At 37.7% G+C, this 18,493-nt stretch overlaps 1 protein-coding gene across 3 annotated transcripts in view; it reads right to left on the reverse strand.

The window, feature by feature from the left end:
* Nucleotides 1-2,976: 2,976 nt before the first annotated feature.
* Nucleotides 2,977-18,493, reverse strand: part of STMND1 (stathmin domain containing 1) — a 39,000-nt gene continuing 23,483 nt past the window's right edge. For 2 of the 3 annotated variants that reach the window (XM_033113389.1, XM_033113391.1), the window contains exon 5: nt 15,578-18,418. In XM_033113389.1, coding sequence (XP_032969280.1) covers nt 18,134-18,418 — 285 coding nt within the window. In that variant the 3' untranslated portion in view covers nt 15,578-18,133. Of the gene's footprint in view, nt 3,257-15,577; nt 18,419-18,493 lie in introns of those variants that run through there. The other variant, XM_033113390.1, reaches the window with a different exon arrangement.

The raw sequence follows: 18,493 nt of genomic DNA on the forward strand, positions 1-18,493 counted from the left end.
GAGCCTGGAAACTGCTTTTTGGGGCTCTGTCCCCACATCACCCCAGTCAGAATGGCTATCATCAAGACAAATAGTAACAAGTGTTGGAGAGGCTATGGAGAAAAAGGAACCCTCATACACTGTTGGTGGGAATGCAGACTGGTGCAGCCGCTATGGAAGGCAGTGTGGCGGTTTCTCAAAACATTACGAATAGAATTACCATATGACCCAGTAATCCCTCTCCTGGGTATCTACCCAAAAAATCTGAAAACATTTATCCATAAAGACACGTGTACTCCAATGTTCATTGTAGCTTCGTTTACGGTGGCCAAGACATGGAAACAACCAAAATGTCCTTCGATAGATGAATGGATAAAGAAGTTGTGGTATATATACACAACGGCATACTATTCGGCGGTAAGAAAAGATGATATAGGAACATTTGTGACAACATGGATGGATCTTGAGAGTATAATGCTAAGCAAAATAAGTCAGACGGTAAAAGCAGAGAACCATATGATTTCACTGATATGTGGTATATAAACCAAAAATAACAAAAGAACAAGACAAATGAGAAACAAAAACTCATAGACACAGACAATAATTTAGTGGGTACCAGAAGGTAAGGGGGGTGGGGAGTGGGAGATGAGGGTAAGGGGGATCAAATATATGGTGATGGAAGGAGAACTGACTCTGGGTGGTGAACACACAATGGGATTTATAGATGATGTAATGCAGAATTGTACACCTGAAATCTATGTAATTGTACTAACAATTGTCACCCCAATAAATAAAAAAAATAAAAATAAAAAATAAAAAAGTCACCTAGGTCATGTTCAATTCCAAAACATTCCTCTTCTAGAGGACTGTTATTCTGACACATTTGCTTTCTGTTGATTGGCCTATGAGTCATTTTCATCAGACGTTACTATGAGTACAGAAACTCTTTTTGTTTTTAACTATCTTGCACCTCCTTATAAGAGTCAGATCAATGAAAGGAGAGGCAATTAAATCCAATGAAAGTTTTCTCTTTGCATTGCACAGAGGAGAAATAAGAAACCCATTCCATTCATTTTTTAGGTGATGTATTCCTGAGATCCCTGCCCCCCCAAATTGAAATGTCCAGATATTTTAAAATTAAAGAGGCTTGCTGACCACCTTAAAAAGCAGTTTGGGTGCCTGGTTCAATACAGGCAGACCAGAATGGCCAGCTTGAGCAACGCTATCATAAAAATAAACAAATAGGAAAGTGGGTGCACAGAAGGGGAATTGCTACAAAATGAATAAGAATTATCTCGCAAACCCATCTGTGAGAATTCCAGAACTTATATGGATATTGGAGCTTTGGAGTCAACTTGAAACAGTTTTGCATGAGAAAGCAAAGCTGTTGCTCAACGTGGAGGCCACAATTCATTTTTCTGCTAACGAACCAGCACTCTTAGATTGTACAGAAAATGTGCAACAGCCAATCCACAACCAATTAATTAAGACGAGCTAAATAAAGATTAAGTTGTGGTAGAGTACTTGTAATCTATTATTAACTTATTATGAAAAGTTATGAACATGTTATTTAAAATATGATTTAGTCCAAGTTATTTTCTACATTGTGGTCTGAAGGATATAATTAAAGTCAGACTGGATCTAATAGGATTCCTTTTTTTTTTAAGGAAAAAAAGGAGTTTTGTTGTCTCTTCTAACTGAAAACTCCGAAGGTTTATTGTTTCTAGTATAACTTGACCCAGGGGCTCAAATGATGCCACTAAATTTCAGTCTTTCCTCATTTTTTGGCTGTTATCTACTCTTTGTTGAATTAGAATTTCTTTCCATCAGAGAGGATGGAAATCATTTTAACCAGATGAGCAGTAACCCTCAGAGCGAGATGATAAAAAAATGCCAATTTGGACCTAACGACTATTTATTTATTTAATTATTTATTAATTAATAATTGCCATAAAAAACACATAGCATAAAATTTACCATCTTAACCATTTTAAGTGTACAGTAGTATTAAGTATATTCACCCTGTTGTGCAACAGATCTCTAACTTTTTCATTTTGCAAAACTGAAGTCCTGTACCCGTTGAACAACTCCCCATCTCATCTTCCACCCCAGCTCCTGGCAACTACCCTTCTACTTTCAGTTTCTACGAGTTTGACTATTTTGGATAACTCATATAAATGGAATCATACCGCATTTTTCTTTTTTGTGACTGGCTTATGTCACTTAGCATGATCTCTTCAAGGTTCATACACATTGCAGCATGTGTCGCAATCTCTTTTTTTAAGACTGACAAGTCTCTGTATTTTTTATTGTTGTCTTTAGCCTACAGATATACTTAGTGATTCCATCTCATAATAAGAAAAATAAGAAAAATAATCAGAATTTCCTTTATTTTCTCAGATAAAACCTCACACTTATGATTTTCCTCTTTTTACCCATTATCATAATAAAGCCCTACCTACCCCATACTCAGTCCTTTACTTTTTGGGATCTGGTATCTATCTCACCCCTCTTCTAAAACTTTTTCCTTGAACAATATTAGAATCCTCTTGAATTTTTTTTTTTTTTTAATAAAGTCTTCTATAGTAGGATGCACTCATGGGAAATCTACTTCAATTTTTTGGTTTATCTTTTTTTCCAGACTGGGTGCTTTGCTCATCTTTTGTATACTCTCTTCTTTTCACTTTTTAGTTTAGTTTATAGCCATAGAACACATGGAGAGCAGACAGAAATTATTCATGCTCTAAATAGACAGTGCTGCTCAAATGTCTAATTGCTCTTACATGGTATAATGGATTCTGTTTGACATGTTCCCCATCTTATTTCGAAACCAGTTCACTGTGCCTTTCCACGTTTAAGGCTAGGTATTGCTTTTAGTTCAATTTTCTGTAACTGGTGGTATGAAGAGGGTGAAGGTAGAGGTCAGCGGGGGCTGACATCTGAGCCCAGAGGCCATGAGTTCTGAAAGTGTTTTTGAGATTCTATCCAATGTAACAAGGCCCAGTCCACCCAGCAAGGGATATACCCAATTCCCATGAGATTTGGCTCATTGCCCAAGTCAACACGATGTCTTGGAGGGTGGGAAGCTTTATGATCTTTTTATCATCTGTCAAGGACCCCAAGGGACAAAATGATTTCTAATCTGGAAGATTTTTCTACAATTTTTCCCGGGGATGCCAATCCATGCCTTTGATCCACTTCCCCGCAAACTGGAAGGCATTAATGAGAAGGTTCAAGATTTTGTTGACTTATTCATCTTCTTTCCTCAGCAGTGCTTCTGGGGAGGAAAAAGTAGTCAGAAGTCACACCAGATTGTACCAGAATCATTTGTACCCTCCCTTGTTGCCTCTTTTTTAAAACATATTACATAAAGTTGTTCCTTTTTTCTTGTTTAATTATGCTTGATAAGCTTTTACTGTTTCCTTTTGGCTTTTGGTTGTTTTCAATATTTGTTGCTTTAGTTATTGGGGAGAGATTCTAATAATTGACTTTGTTTCGCCACCTGTGCCCAGAAGTCCCACAGTATTGTTTTCATCATTAAATATAATGACTTTTCCTCAGTATTTACCCCGCTCCAGCTCTCAAGCATTTTAATACACTAGACTATGCCCTTACTGACTCAGGTTACATGATATGCCCCTTCTGGACCCTAGGATCATTCTTTTTCTGACAACTTCTCACTAAAATGAAGGTGAGGAATTACTTTGCAGTTCTTAGTGCTAGTTGCACGTTAGAATCATCTAGGGAGCATTTTTTAAAATATTTCACTCCTAAAAATTCTCATTTAGTTTGCTTATAGTTGAGCTTGAGCTCAAAAAACAAACAAACAAACAGAACCCAAACAAAAACAAGATATACTCTCGAGGGGATTTAATGAGTGGCCAGAATTGAGAGCCATGGGTCTCTGGGTAGTGACAGCTCCTTTTAGCTCTAATGCTGTAAGGCTCTTTTACGCTATAAAGAAGGCAGGTGGTATTTACCAGAAATCCTCCAAAAGTGCAAGTAGTTGAACAACCTTAGCAAGAGAGAAAATTCCATGAACAAAAACCACAAAATTCAAAGAAGACATAAGAACAGCTGAAGAAGAGGAGCCCAAAAAAGGATGCTGATTCTGTTTGATAAGTTGAGAATGAGACCCGGAAGTTATGTTTTAAAAACCACCCAGATAGATTTCAGAACTGGTGCTCCAGATATCCTTTGCTTATCTCCTGCCAAGCATGAAGTTTCAGAAAGGTCTCTCTAATGTATCCTGTCCAGCACAAACTCACGCTCTTGGCTTTTTTTTTTTTTTTCAGGGATGAGCTATTTGGAACAACCTACAGAGCTTCAGTCTGTCTTTACCCTACTTTATCTTCCATGCTGTTACTAGAACAGAGGTTCTCCAACTTCCGTTTACCATTAAAGATCAGCAGGATACCTGGATACAACACAGATTCCCAGGACCAGAATTTCTGATTCTGAAGTCAGAATTTGGAGTTCTATCAGGTTTCCAGATGAGGCTACAGCTGCTACTCCGGGGCCACACTTCAAGAAGCACTGTACTAGAGTGATTGTCCTAAAACAGATTGGTGCATTCGTCCATTGGGTAAAACCCTTCCATATTTACAGGATAAAGCAGGGACCAACCACTGAGCAGGGTACACAGGCATGTCAGCTTTTCTAGCTTTTCCCTCCACTTTGTGTCTGGTTCAGACACACCAAACATTTCCCTGTTCTACCATCACACTATGTTCTTTCACACTTTCAGTTTTTACATAGACAATTCTCACCCCGAGTCTTTTTCTCCTATTTCTATATTTGGGTGGACTCCCACTCACTAGTTAAGGTTTTGCTTTAAAATGTCACTTTCTCCCTGAAACCACCACAGAACCTTTCAGAAATAGAGTTTCTCTCTCCTCTCCTCTGTCCTCCAGCTTAAAATGCATTGCATTTTGATGATCTGTTTGCCTATCTCTCTAATGCATCACAAGCTGTTATAAATTATGCTAAATTTTATTCTCTTTATCCCTGAATTCTTTCTATCCTTAAGAACTAGCACAGTGTCCAACGCAAAATCATGCTAAATTAACACTTGTTGCATGAAAGACTAGATAGTCAAGGGCAAGCAATATAAGCAAAGAGTTGGTTGACTTTTTCCTTAAAGTATAAAAGTATTGAAAGTGAAAAGACAGAATCACTCTTTAGATGGGGGTTGGGCATATTAGTTAGTTGGATGTGGAAACTGTTTTCAGGGCTTGACATTAAAAAATATGCAGATTTCTAAAAAGAATTTCCTTAGGCCACTTTTTCCATACCTTTCTCCACCCTCTCCCAAAAAGCATTAGCATTTTAAATCTGATTGGTACAAAAGAGAGTTTGGGTGTGGTCTCACTCTTCTGAGCAAATAAACTGTAATTATTTTACCTGACAAAAAGTGAGAGAAATGACTTAATAATACCCTTTACATTTGAAATATAAGACGTGCTGTAATTGGAAGATGGAGACACAAAGTCTTCTTTTAAAATTAAGATTAATGCAAGTATCTTAAGGCTTACAGACACTTAAGTGACCTCAGGAGAAATTTAGTGTGGTTCAAAAAAATAAATTACAGTCATCCATTCTCAGGTTCCTAAAATATTGGCTAGACTTGGAATTGAAAAAGAGAAAAAAGAGCTTCCCAGACAAGAAAAAGTTCATCCAAACCAGTATTACAAGAAACGCGAAAGGGACTTCCTTAATAAAGAAGAAAAAATAAACAAAAAATATGAATAAAATGGCAATAACTACATATCTATCAACAATTACTTTCAATGTAAATGGATTAAATGTTCCAATCAAAAGACATAGGGTGGCTGAATGGATAAGAGAACATGATCCCATGTAGATGCTGTCTACAAGAGATTCACTTCAGATCGTAAAGGGATGGGAAAAGATAGTTCATGAAAATGGAAACAAACAAACAAACAAAGCTGGGATAGCAATATTTATACCAGACAAAATAGACTTTAAAACAAAAGCTATAACAAGAGACAAAGAAGGACCCGGTAATTTCACTTCTGGTATTTATCCAAAGAAACCCGAAACACTAATTTGAAAAGACATATGCATCCATATGTTCAATGCAGCATTATTTACAACAGTCAAGATATCAAACCAACCTAAGTGTCCATCAATAGACGAATGGGTAAAGAAGAAGTGGTACTATATACAATGGAATATTACTCGGCCATAAAAAGAGTGAAATCTTGCCATATGCCACAACATGAATGGACCTAAAGGGTATTATGTTAAGTAAAATAAGTCTGACAGAGAAAGACAAATACTTCTACAATTTTACTTCTATGTGGAATCTAAAAAACAAAATAAATGAACAAACAAAAACAAACTCATAGATACAAAGAACATTTTAATGGTTACCAGGGATTTGGGGGATGGGTAAAAAAGGGCAAAGTATTCAGAAGTACAAATTGGTAATTACGACGTGGTTATGGAGATGTAGAGTATAGCATAGGGAATGCAGTAAATAATATTGTAATAACTGTGTATAGTGTCAGATGGGTACTAGATATGTTGCGGTGATCACTTCATAAGTTATATCAATATCTAATTACTATGTTGTACACCTGAAGCTAAAATAATATTGTATGTCAACTGTAATTTAAAAATAAAAAAATTATTAAAAGCCTGGAAAAAAAAAACAAAAAAACCTCTTGACCAAGGACTTAAAAATCTGCCCGTGTTTTTACTTCAGAAGGGCAAAGTACTATACATCATGAGTGTTTGGTGGTATTTGTGGGCCGAGAAATATTCTGGGATTCAACCACTAATTTAACGCAGAAAAATCTTTCATTTATTCACTCATCTAACAAGTTTGTATTGAGGGCCATTCCTATGCCAGGCATTCTTTTAGCCTTGGGGACGTAGTAGTGAAAAAAACAGACACAATTCTCTTCCAGCATGGATCTTGGGGAAAGACAGACAATAAACCAAATATGTACATTCGTGTGTGTGTGTGTGTGTGTGTGTGTGTGTGTGTGTGTGTGTGTCGATCACTATGGAGAAGAATAAAGCTAGAATCAGGCTAGAGAATTATGGGAGTGGTGAGACTATGCTTTTAAACCAGGAGTTCAGGAAAGAGCTCATTGTTCTGGAGGAGGTGGAAGAGTGACAGTGTAGCTATTTGGGGGAGAAGCCTCTTAGGTAGAAGTAACACAAAGCACAAAGACTCGGAGGTGGGAACACACCTGACATGACTGATGAACAGCAAGGAACTAGTGTGGCTGGAGCAGAGCAAGTGACGGGAGTGTATTAGGAGATGAGGTCCAAGAGAACACAGGGTGGGGTGGGGGCTGGTCATGTATTACCTGGTAAGCCATTGTAATTATTTGGCTTTTACTTGATGTGAGACGAGAAGTCTTTGTAATGTTGATTAGAAAAGTGACAGGATATCTTTTTATGTTTTCACAGGGTCACTCTGGCTGCTGTCTTCTAAACAGCCTGAAGAGAGGGCAGAAGCAGGGAGATTGAATTGGAAGGCTATGACAATAATCCAGGTGAGAAATTGTTGTGGCTTAGACAAGAATTTCAGTGCACTGTTGGTGAGAAGTGGTCAGACTTTGTATGTATTTCGAAGGACGAGCTGACAGCATCTGCTAAAGGACTGGATAGAAAATGTGAAAGAGAGAAGTGAAGGATGATGTCACAGTTTGGGACCTGAGCCACGGAGAGGTGGAGTTGCCTTTCATTGAGATGGGAAAGGCTTCGAGAGAAGCAGAGAGCTCTCTACTTGGAAGAGGTTGAGATGCCGATAAGACATCCAAGTGGAGCCTGGATTTAGGGAAGATATCTACGCTGGAGGTATAAATTTGGCAGTTATTCGCATAAAGATGGTATTTGAAGCCATCAGACTTGATGAAACTATCAAAGGTGAGTATGTAGGTAGAAAAGAGAAGTCAGAAGAAAAGCGTTCTGGGTTCTCCAATGGGAAGAGATCTGGATATGAGGAAGTCAAGGAACTGAGAAGTAAGGATGTGGGAAGGATATTGAAATTACCAAGAATTAAGACAAGAGGAATGTTGAAGAGTGAAATAGTGATCAAGAAGCTAAAATATTCAAGGGATAGGACATAACCAATTTTTTATTATTATGCAATCAAGTAGAAAGACTCAAATGTTATAAAATCCAACAGATTTTTATTCTACAATTGGAGGCGTATGTTAACCTCTGTTAACTATCCTGTAGCGCCACCTACTGGACACAGACCAAAGGCAATAACTGTAGAAGGATGAAGCCTATAAGGAAAACTCCTGTGATTTTCATAAATTTCATGGAGGGTGGAAAAAAATAGAAAAGTTCATAGTGTACAATGCTTAATTAGATAATCACTGGAATTTCACAAGGGGTAGTCAATTTTAAAAAGCTTGGTTTCTGAAATATCTAGGGGAAAAAAGATAAAAGAAGGGTGTATAAGAAGGAAGCCGAGTCTGGGGAAGACTAAAAATAGGTACATAAAGGGATAACAGAGAAAGAAGCAGGAATGAGACAGAATAATTATCTAATTATTCTATAATTTGTCTTTTGGGGAATACATTATTTATTTTGTTATTTTTTCATGTGTACATGTATTTTCCCTCCCCCAATAGGTTACAGGTTTCTGTAATCAGGTATCGCATCTTAAACATTGCTTGTGACATGTCCACCCTACCTGTACCTAGTACAGGGTCAGGCAAAGAGTAGATGGTTAATATTTTACCAAGGATTGAAGTACAAAGAAGTAATCAAGACTAAAGATAGTTGTACAGCAATGTGAACATACTTAACATTACAGGTTACAGAACTGTACAATTAAAAATGTTAAGATGGCACATTTTATGTTACGTGTTTTTTTAACCACAATTAGAAATAAAAAATAATTTTTAAAAGGCAACATGAAGGATCCTTGTGGTGATGGAAATATCCTATATTTTGACTGCATCTGTGTCAATATCCTGGTTGTGGTATTGTACTATAATTTTGCAAGATGTTACCCCTGAGGAAAACAAAGAAAGGGTCCATGAGATCTCTCTGTATTATTGCTTATAACTGGAAAATAACATGTTTAATTAAAAAAGAATAAAGATATAATAAAATATGATTTTGTATTAAAAATGAACTGACCAAAAACCAGAGCATGAATAAATTAGATATTGGTAGAATTGAGAGGGTAGTCTAACACTCATCAAAGTAGCTGTCTCAAATTCAGCAAAGTTGAAAGCAAATTGTTCAAATCCCTTGGTAATGAAGAGTTGGCAGGAGCAACATAAGAAGACAATCAGATCCAAATCCAGCAGATAGGTAGGATTTGCATACTTTAGGTTTGCAAATATACTGCATACTTTAGGTTTGTGGTAGAATATTCCCAGGTATCTTCCCTATAATAAATAACCATACTGTAGAAAATCACATAACAATATGAAAAATTCAAAGTAAGATATTAGCAAAATGAATCCAGCATCGTATTAAAATAATACCACATGACTGTGATTTACAAGTACATTGTCGCTAGCCTATCCAGCATCCATATGCTCTTCTCTTTTTTGAATGGAATCCAATTTTATTCAAGTATCCATACCTTCCCAACTTGCCTCAGGGAAAGCAATCTTATCCCCAACTCCATGGGAGGATTTGTTTGGTCTAAGATAACTACCATTCCCTTGACAGTGGCTGGCTCAGGAATTGGTATGGACACAATCCAGGTGTATGAAATACAAGGAGACATTTGTACCATAATATGTTCATCCCATGAACACATCAAAATTACAACTAAATTATAGAACAACCAACCTGGAGAACCATCTGAAGTCTAGCTGACCAGAAGTTTTATAACTAAGAATATAAAAAAGAAGCCACATTGAGACTGGAGGGGTGGAGATGCAAAACAGGCTGGTCCCACACCCAGGTGTGGCAGTTGAAAACTGGGAGATTTATTGGCCACAGAGGTTTCCCACAAAGGAATAAGGGACCCCAGCTCCCCCCACCAGGTTCCATAGCCCAGAGTACTGGTGCCAAGAAGAGGAACCCCCATAACTTCTGGCTGTAGAAAACAGTGGGGATTCTGATTGTCTGTGTGGGATGGAAGGCTTCAGAAAACCCAAACATCCCCTTAAAGGGCCCATGCAGGCACTCACCCTGGTCTCCGGCAGAGGGATGGTGAAACTGGGGGCATCAGAGACAAGGGGAGAGACTGGGCTGTATAACTTCTGGGTGAGGACTGGAGAGACAGTCCCCGTTTGCCCTGAGTGACGTCTTTCTCTCATGCAGCTGGCAGGTGGACACCATCTTTCCTGTGTTGAGCCCTCCCCCTCAGGCCAAATCTGAATCTGATTGGCCTGGTGAGCTCTGCTGCTTCTGCTGACTTGCTGAGACCCTGCCTCAGCCAACTTGCATACCACAGGAGGCTTTATCAGTGGCTGAACCTTACAGAAGCTGACAGGTGGCAATAGGCCTCGGAGTGTCCTGGCTTTTTGAGGAGCTACCGCAGACCTAGTAGTGGTGGTAGCTGTCCTCAAAATATTCAAAGTGGTGAAAAACAAAGACCTACAACCAAGGGTACTCTACCCAGCAAGGCTATCATTTAAAATTGAAAGAGCTTCCCAGACAAGAAAAAGCTAAAGGAGTTCATCACCACCAAACCAGTATTACAAGGAATGTTAAAGGGACATCTTTAAGATAGGGGAAAAAAATTAAAAATATGAATAATAAAATGGCAATAGCTACATATCTATAAACAAATCTATCAACAATTGCTTTCAATGTAAGTAGTTTAAATGCTCCACTCAAAAGGCATAGGAGGGCTGAATGGATAAGAAAACAAGACCCTTACGTATGCTGCCTACAAGAGACTCACTTCAGATTGAAAGACACACAGAGATGGAAAGTAAAAGGGATGGAAAAATTTATTTCATGAAAATGGAAAAAGGAAAAAAAGCTGAAGTAGCAATACTTATACCAGACAAAATAGACTTTAAAACAAAGGCTATAACAAGAGACAAAGAAGGACCCAGTAATCCCACTTCAGGGTATTTATCCGAAGAAACCCAAATGCTGCTTCGAGGGGACATGTGCATCCATATGTTCACACAGTATTGTTTACAATAGCCAAGATATGGGGTCAGCCTCGGTTTCTGTTGACGGAAGAGTGGATACAGAGGAGATGGTACCTATATACAATGGAATATTGCTCTGCCAGGGAAGGGAATGGGTTCTTGCCATCTGTAGCAGCAGGAATGGACCTGGAGTGGAGTATGTCAGACAGAGAAAGACAGATGCAATGTGATTTCACTTATATGTGGAATCTAAAGAACAAAGTAAACAAACAAAACAGAAACAGAATCATAGATACAGATAATATTTTGATAGTTGCCAGATGGGAGGGGGATTAAGTGGGGTGGGTGAAAAAGGTGAAGGGATTACAAAGCACAAATTGGTGGTTATAAAACAGTCATGGGGATGTAAAGCAAAGCATAGGAAATATAGTCAATAATATGGTAATAACTATGTATAGTGCCAGGTGGGTACTAGACCAGTCAGGGGGATCACTTCTTAAATTATATAAATGTCTAACCATATGCTATATGCCTGAAATTAATATAAAATAATATTGAATGTCAACTGTAACTGACAAATCAAAAAGGAGGGGAAGATAAAGGGGAATAAGAGGTTCGAAGTTCCAGATATAAAACAAATAAGTCTTGGCGATGTAATATATAGCATAGGAAATATAATCAATATTGTGATAACGTGGTCCAGTGTCAGATGGTTGCTGGACTTACCATGCTGATCACTTGTTTAGGTATATAGATGTTGAATAACTATCGTGTACCCCTGAAACTAATATAAGATTGTCTGCTATCTATATTTTTAATAAAAATCTTTCAAAAAATAAAATAAAATTATTCTAAAACTTTTAATTTAAGACCAGGTGAAGGAGAAAAAAACATACTGAAAAATGTTCACTGATTATATGCAGGCATGTGGGATATAGGGGAGAAAGAGTTAATCAGCAGCCACTTCTGGGAGGGCTCAAGCTGGCTGGTTGTTGGGATGTTCCAGGGAGCCCTGTCCCGGTGACTCCACCGAGAACCCAGGCTTTCCCTCCTCTCTTCATTGTCTTTACTTTTCTGGGGATGTGCTGTCTGTACAGGCCCTGAAATGCTCCTTAATCTTATAAAAGTGCAGGCTGAGTGACATGAAATTGCCAATGATTGGACCATATTTATCCTACAATCTTTATATTATAGTGAAATGTAATACTTTAGCCAAGCCAATATCCCAGGCCATCTGCCACAAACATCACGTTTTTCCTTTGCTGTAGTATATGTTACATGGGAGATGTTAGTCTTTCTAGTAAATGATTCGCAGGCCAGCAATTGTTCACCTTGGGCTGAGGACTAAACTCCAAACGAATTCCTCCACCACAGCTGTGGCAGCTGGTGAGTACTTGTTTGTTTGCAGATTTTCAGCATTCAAGCTGCACAGATTTCAACAAGTTTGGAAGGACAAAGGAATAAGCAGTCCCTCCTTGGAGAATTAAACAAATGGTTCCAAGTCGTCAAGCAGTCACTCATTGTCACAATATTTCTGTAAAAATGGCAATTCCCTGCACCGTCAAATTCTCACAACGGTAGACACAGGATCCAAAATGAAATTTTCCACTTTATAGAATTTATGAAATCAAATTTAAGACTCATTTGATAAATTAGCATTTGTATGTTGACTATAGAATTATTTACAGTAACTTATAATATTGATAAATTGAAAATAAACAAAACCTCCAACAACAGGGATTGGTTAGATAAATAATAGCATCTTCCAACTTTTTTAAAATTGCAAATCCCCTTAAGTGTTTTTAAAGTATTTCCAGCAATTTTGAATGGCATGTGAGAAAGAACTGATTTTAAATTTAAAAAAAAAAAAAGGTTTTAAATATTTCATCAATATATTGAAGATTATGTTATAAAATTTCTTTAAATACAATATATGCAATCAGGTCTGGGACGTCATTCGTTAATTAAAAATAGTCAAGTAGATAGGGAGTCTTAAGAAACAATGTATATATACCCTAAATATTTTATTTTAAATGTTTTATTTATAAAACATTTACATATAATTTCATTTGAAAATATTTTCATGTAATACCAAGGCACATTTAAAATTCTTACAGAAATCACATCCATGATGAATTAGCTACAATAGCCCTTTTAGTTTCCTTAAATAGAAGGATGAAATTTGTATATTTTATGAGTGGAATCATCAAAGATTTTTTAAATAATCTTGTCTATTCCTTTATAGGCCACTGATATAGACCAAGCCCACAAATTAGTAGATGAAGTTCAGTTAAGTGACAATCCTTTGTACATTCTTTCTCCCATTTAACTAATGATCCCTGCTGTTTATTTATTTATTTATTTTAATTAATTTATTTTTAATTTATTGGGGTGACAATTGTTAGTAAAATTACATAGATTTCAGGTGTGCAATTCTGTATCACATCATCCATAAATCACACTGTGTGTTCACCACCCAGAGTCAGCTCCCCTTCCATCACCATACATTTGATCCCCCTCACCCTCATCCCCCACCCCCCAAACCCCTTACGCTCTGGTAACCACCAAATTACGTTCCCCAGATTAATTTTCAAACCCCGTGGCCATCCTGTGGTCACCGACTGCCCTCCAATCCCCTCACCCTCCCCCCCACCCCCCACCCCTCCCGCCCATCTAGCAACCCTGTTTTTCCTCATTGTCTCCTGCTGTTTATTTTAAATTAAGCAGGAAAAGCATAAATTGTTGTCATATACATTTTTAAATGATATATTGTGTTTTGTTTAGGGATTGAATTGCAGAACATAGAGAGGAAATTTATGTATTAATTACTAGGAATTAAAACAGCTGATCAGATCATTTTATTTTTCTGACTATAATTTCTTGTGATTTTTTTGTTTTGTTTTTTAATTTCTTGTTTCAAAATGACAAGAGAAAATGTTTCAGACTCTCAACTGCAAACACTTTTCTGTCAATAACACTTTGCAAATGTGGTTAGCCTTTATTTCTGATCAATGAGAAACCAACTCCAACATACTCATAACTGTCACTCTGTTTTTCTTTATCACGTGGACTTTCAAAGCATGCTTGAGATCTCAGTGTAACGAATAGAAACTGTGATGAGACGAATTCAACTTCCTGAACAGAAGAATCTGGAGGTGGGTTTGCAAAACTGGTTGCATCTGCCCTTCAGGATTCATTTGCCCTCTCGCTCCCTCACTCACAGAAGGCCAGTGATCAGGAATAAAGACAATAGGAAGCAGTGTGCTGGGAAAGTGAGCGTGGCAGCTTCTGCCCTCCAAGGGATTCAGACTGTTCTGCTTTAATGGGGGAATGTTTAAGCTCTTTTACTAGTCAAGGTTATGAAAACAGAAATGGGAACATGTGTTCCGGCCATCCCTAACTATTAGAACCCCCTAGAAACATAATAGCAGAACTAAACAATGTTATATCATTATGAATGGTACTGTGGAAGTAGATTTATTTACATGGAAAGATATATTGTTGAGTGAAAAAAGCAAGTTATAAAACAGCTAGTGTGGTATGAGTCCATTTTCGCAAGAAAGAAGTGTTGAGGTACTCATGGCAAAATGTTCCCAGCAGTTACTTTGGTGGGAGGAGAAAAAATGTTGAATTCCTGGTGTTTTTTGTTTCTTATGAATTTTGAGTAGTCCCTATCACATATTACTTATGTAATTTAAAAAGAGGCAGTTATTATTTTTTAAATACAAGTGACACAGACAGACCATAACTGTCATCTCCCACAATTTATTTTAAAATAATGCCCTTTATTGACTTCCTGAGACGTAAATTCCATGGTCCTGAAGAAGAGGTGGCATATACAGGGTTACATGGGTGCTAAAGCCATCCATCTGCTAACACACTGTAGCATTACACATGTTTAGAATGCAGTATTTATTGTATAATTACTCCTTCAAATACTAGCTATTTGCTGATAATGGAATAACAAACAGAAATAGGCACTGGTAGTCACTTTAGCATAAATGACTATAAATTATCGGTAGTCACTATAGCAACACTCTTTGATAAATTCTATTTTTGTCCCTGTGGTTATAAAACTACTTTTGCTAACATAAGCATCTTACAGTGTATATTAACATGTGTGAAATATTTTTTAAATACACCTTTGAAATATTATTGTAAATATAAGTTATCCATAAGGTACACCAACAATCCCACTCCCCCCAAAAAAGAAAACTGGAGGATTTACTAGATATCAAATTATCTTCTATTCGACATAGCAAGACCATCTTTCACAAGGAAATACATACAGGCATTTTCAGTTGTCTCCAATTAAAATGATTATAGAGGTATTTACCTAATCTTGTCTTCCTCACTCACAACTTCCTGAAGGTTGTGGTTTTATTTTAGTCGAAATACCCTGGTGGTTGTTTGAAACTTTATGTTTTAAGGATGAGAAAACCAATTATGTTATTTCAACACATAAAATCAGCAGGATCCCAGAGGCTATAGTTTAGAAATCTCAGTCTTTTCCATTACATGCAATATAAATCATCCTCAAAAAAAGAAAAGAAAAGAAAGGAAGAAAGAAAGATGATCATGAAAAAAGTCACATTTACATTTGAAGTTTTTTGGGATTCTTTTAATGTTGCGGGGTTGGGGTTGGTAGCTCGTTGGAGGCAGAGCTGGTTCAGACACAGGCTTCCTCCCATTAATGCTAGTGCTCTGTGACCGTGGGAAGTGCTTAGCATCTCTGAGCCTCTGTCTCTTCGTCCCCAACCCTCAGATGGATTTGTGAGTAGTAATATACTTAGAGCTTTACAGCAGTTCCCAGTATCCAGGTGTTCTACATGTCTGTCTCTCTTGCCATCCTGTTGAAGTGGAGGGTCTCACTAAGAAAACACACAGCTGTCGTTATGAGTGTGTTACTCCTTAGCATGTTTAATTCTACACGTACAGAGGTTTTCAAGCCAGGGTGTCAATGATACTGTTCACATCTATATTTTAACTCAACAAACATGTCAATCAAGACACTATAAGTAATAAATAGGCAAGATGTCAAGAGAAAGTATTAATTGGGTATTTATCTAGTTCAGGAATTTAATTTACAATAATTATAAATTTGCATTTAATGTATTTTTTGGTCATTTGAATGTTATTATTTGCAGAAATCTGAATGATACCCAAATCTTTTCCTAAATGTCCTAGTACAATCATTTGACCTGCTCTAATATTTTATGAGATTAGCACATACCACCGTGAAATAATCTCCACAGTGAAACCTCGGGACTGATGAAAAACATCATGTCGCGCACGTGAGATTTTATATAAATCATATTCTATACACATTATGGCATGGTCTAGTTTTCACAGTACTTTTAAACACACTATTTGGTTTGGTACAACTCCATGAAGGTGGGTATCCCAAATTAACATACCAGGTAATGGAGACACAGAGAGCCTACAGGACTTTCCAGGTCACACTGTTAGAAGTCAACTCTGGTTCTTAAAAGGCTTTAGTTCTGGAATGAGTTCTGAAAGAAGTCCCTCCTCCTCCACCACCACCATCCTACCTTACTGGCTGCAGGAGTTGGTCCTACAGGCTATAAGAACCCGAGTCATCCGTTTGCAACAACCCAAAGGGAATGTACAAACAGGAGGTGCAGAAGGGTCCTCAAATCAAATAGGCACTCCCCCAAGCCACTGGTTGCCAGGCAAACAAGCCATCTCTTGGGGCTGTCCTCCCGCTTCCAGAAGATATATGGGTACATTGATTCATCCATTAAAGAAATGCTTTACATAGCACTTATGTGCCATGCACTTTCCAAGGTACAAAAAACACATCATAAACAAGACAGACTCATTTCCTGCTCTGTTAGAACTGAAATATCTCTTGGTAAAGATAACAACATATCAGGAAATTTCACAGGGTGGTTAAGTGCAAAGATGAGTAGCCCAGGGTGCCCACGGGCAACTATGAAAGAGGGGCACAAACCTGGATGTTTGGAGGAAGTGCTCTGAGTGGAGACATAAACAACAAGAAGGCATTAGTCAACTAAAATGGCAAGTAGGGGAGAGGGGACAGAAGGAACAGCATGTGCAAAGACCCAGAGGCTAGGGAGAGTGAGCTGAGTTTAAGGAACTGGAAGTTCAGTATGCGTAACTTGTGAAAGCTGAGATCCTTACCAGTCACAAAAAGGAGTCTGGACTTTATCTTGACAATACAAGGGGCTGACAAACGATTTTAAGCAGAGGACTGTTGTATAAATATTAAGGAAACTGCTGGAGTAACCCAGTTGAATGATGGTAGGGTGATCTAGACTATGTAATGACGGGAAAAGTATGAAATGGATGCAGGAGATCTTCAGAGTATAGATTCATAGAACTGATGACTGATTGGTATGGGTGGTAAGGGAGAGGGAAGAACCAAAGCATAATTCCAATAGGATGAGGGCCGCCAAACTCTTTAGTGTGGGGTGCCCTCAGGGAAGCACGGCACTCCCATCAGGGCCTCCTTTCCGCGATCCTCCTCTCTGGGTCTCCTCCCACCCCTAGACTCAATTGAAGTTTTTCTTCTTTTATATGAAGGAAACCATACTTAGTTCTGAGAATTAGATATTGCTTCCTTAAGCTATCCGAATGAAACTGTAATTCAACCAACTTCAAGATATTGCTTTACTTCTTCACAAAAGAAAGAAAATTTTAAAAAAATCTAAATATACAGCATATGAAGCATACAGATCATTAAAATAATACAGATCCATGCAATTTGCCTTAGAAGATACTAAGAGGGTGGACATAGCCAAGCGGCAGGAGCAAAAAGGAAGGGTTTCATTTGGCACAAACACATTAATGTAAGCTGGGAGGTACTCATAAATTAAAGACATCTTTACAATGTTTGAAGCCACAATGAAAGAGGATGCCAGCTTGATAATATCAAAGGTAGTTAAATCTTCCTTTTTTTAAAAGCTAGCATAGCTATTAATCATTTAATTTACTCACAAACCTCCAGCCCATGAGGTCAGGCAGTCAAAGAAAAACATGAGACATACTAAGAATGTCATGACTGGGGGAATGGCTGCCTTTTCACGAAATTCACATAAAATAAATTACTAGAATATGTCATCTGCTTGGTTGTAAGACATGTCTGACTCCACGACCCCAATACCTTCATAACTGTAGTTTCTATCATTGGAGGTCACATCGCTTTTACTCTTCTTCCTTTTCAATGGCTTTCCTCCCTGCAGGTCAGACAGTTCACACACAGCAGAACTCACAGGATTAAGTCCTTTGGCAAAGGAAACCTCAGCCCCACTCAGTTCAGCTGACTCTGAATGATTGGCAGCGGGTAAAAGTCGGTCACTCCTTAGCCTTTTTCTTATTTCTTCTTCTTTAATCTGAAGAGCAGTATTACAGAATGAAAGACAGCCCAAAAATGTTCTCCAAGTTTTCATTAATACTGCCTGTAATTT

This window comes from Rhinolophus ferrumequinum, chromosome 9, assembly GCF_004115265.2.
Source record: "Rhinolophus ferrumequinum isolate MPI-CBG mRhiFer1 chromosome 9, mRhiFer1_v1.p, whole genome shotgun sequence".
NCBI classification, from domain to species: domain Eukaryota; kingdom Metazoa; phylum Chordata; class Mammalia; order Chiroptera; family Rhinolophidae; genus Rhinolophus; species Rhinolophus ferrumequinum.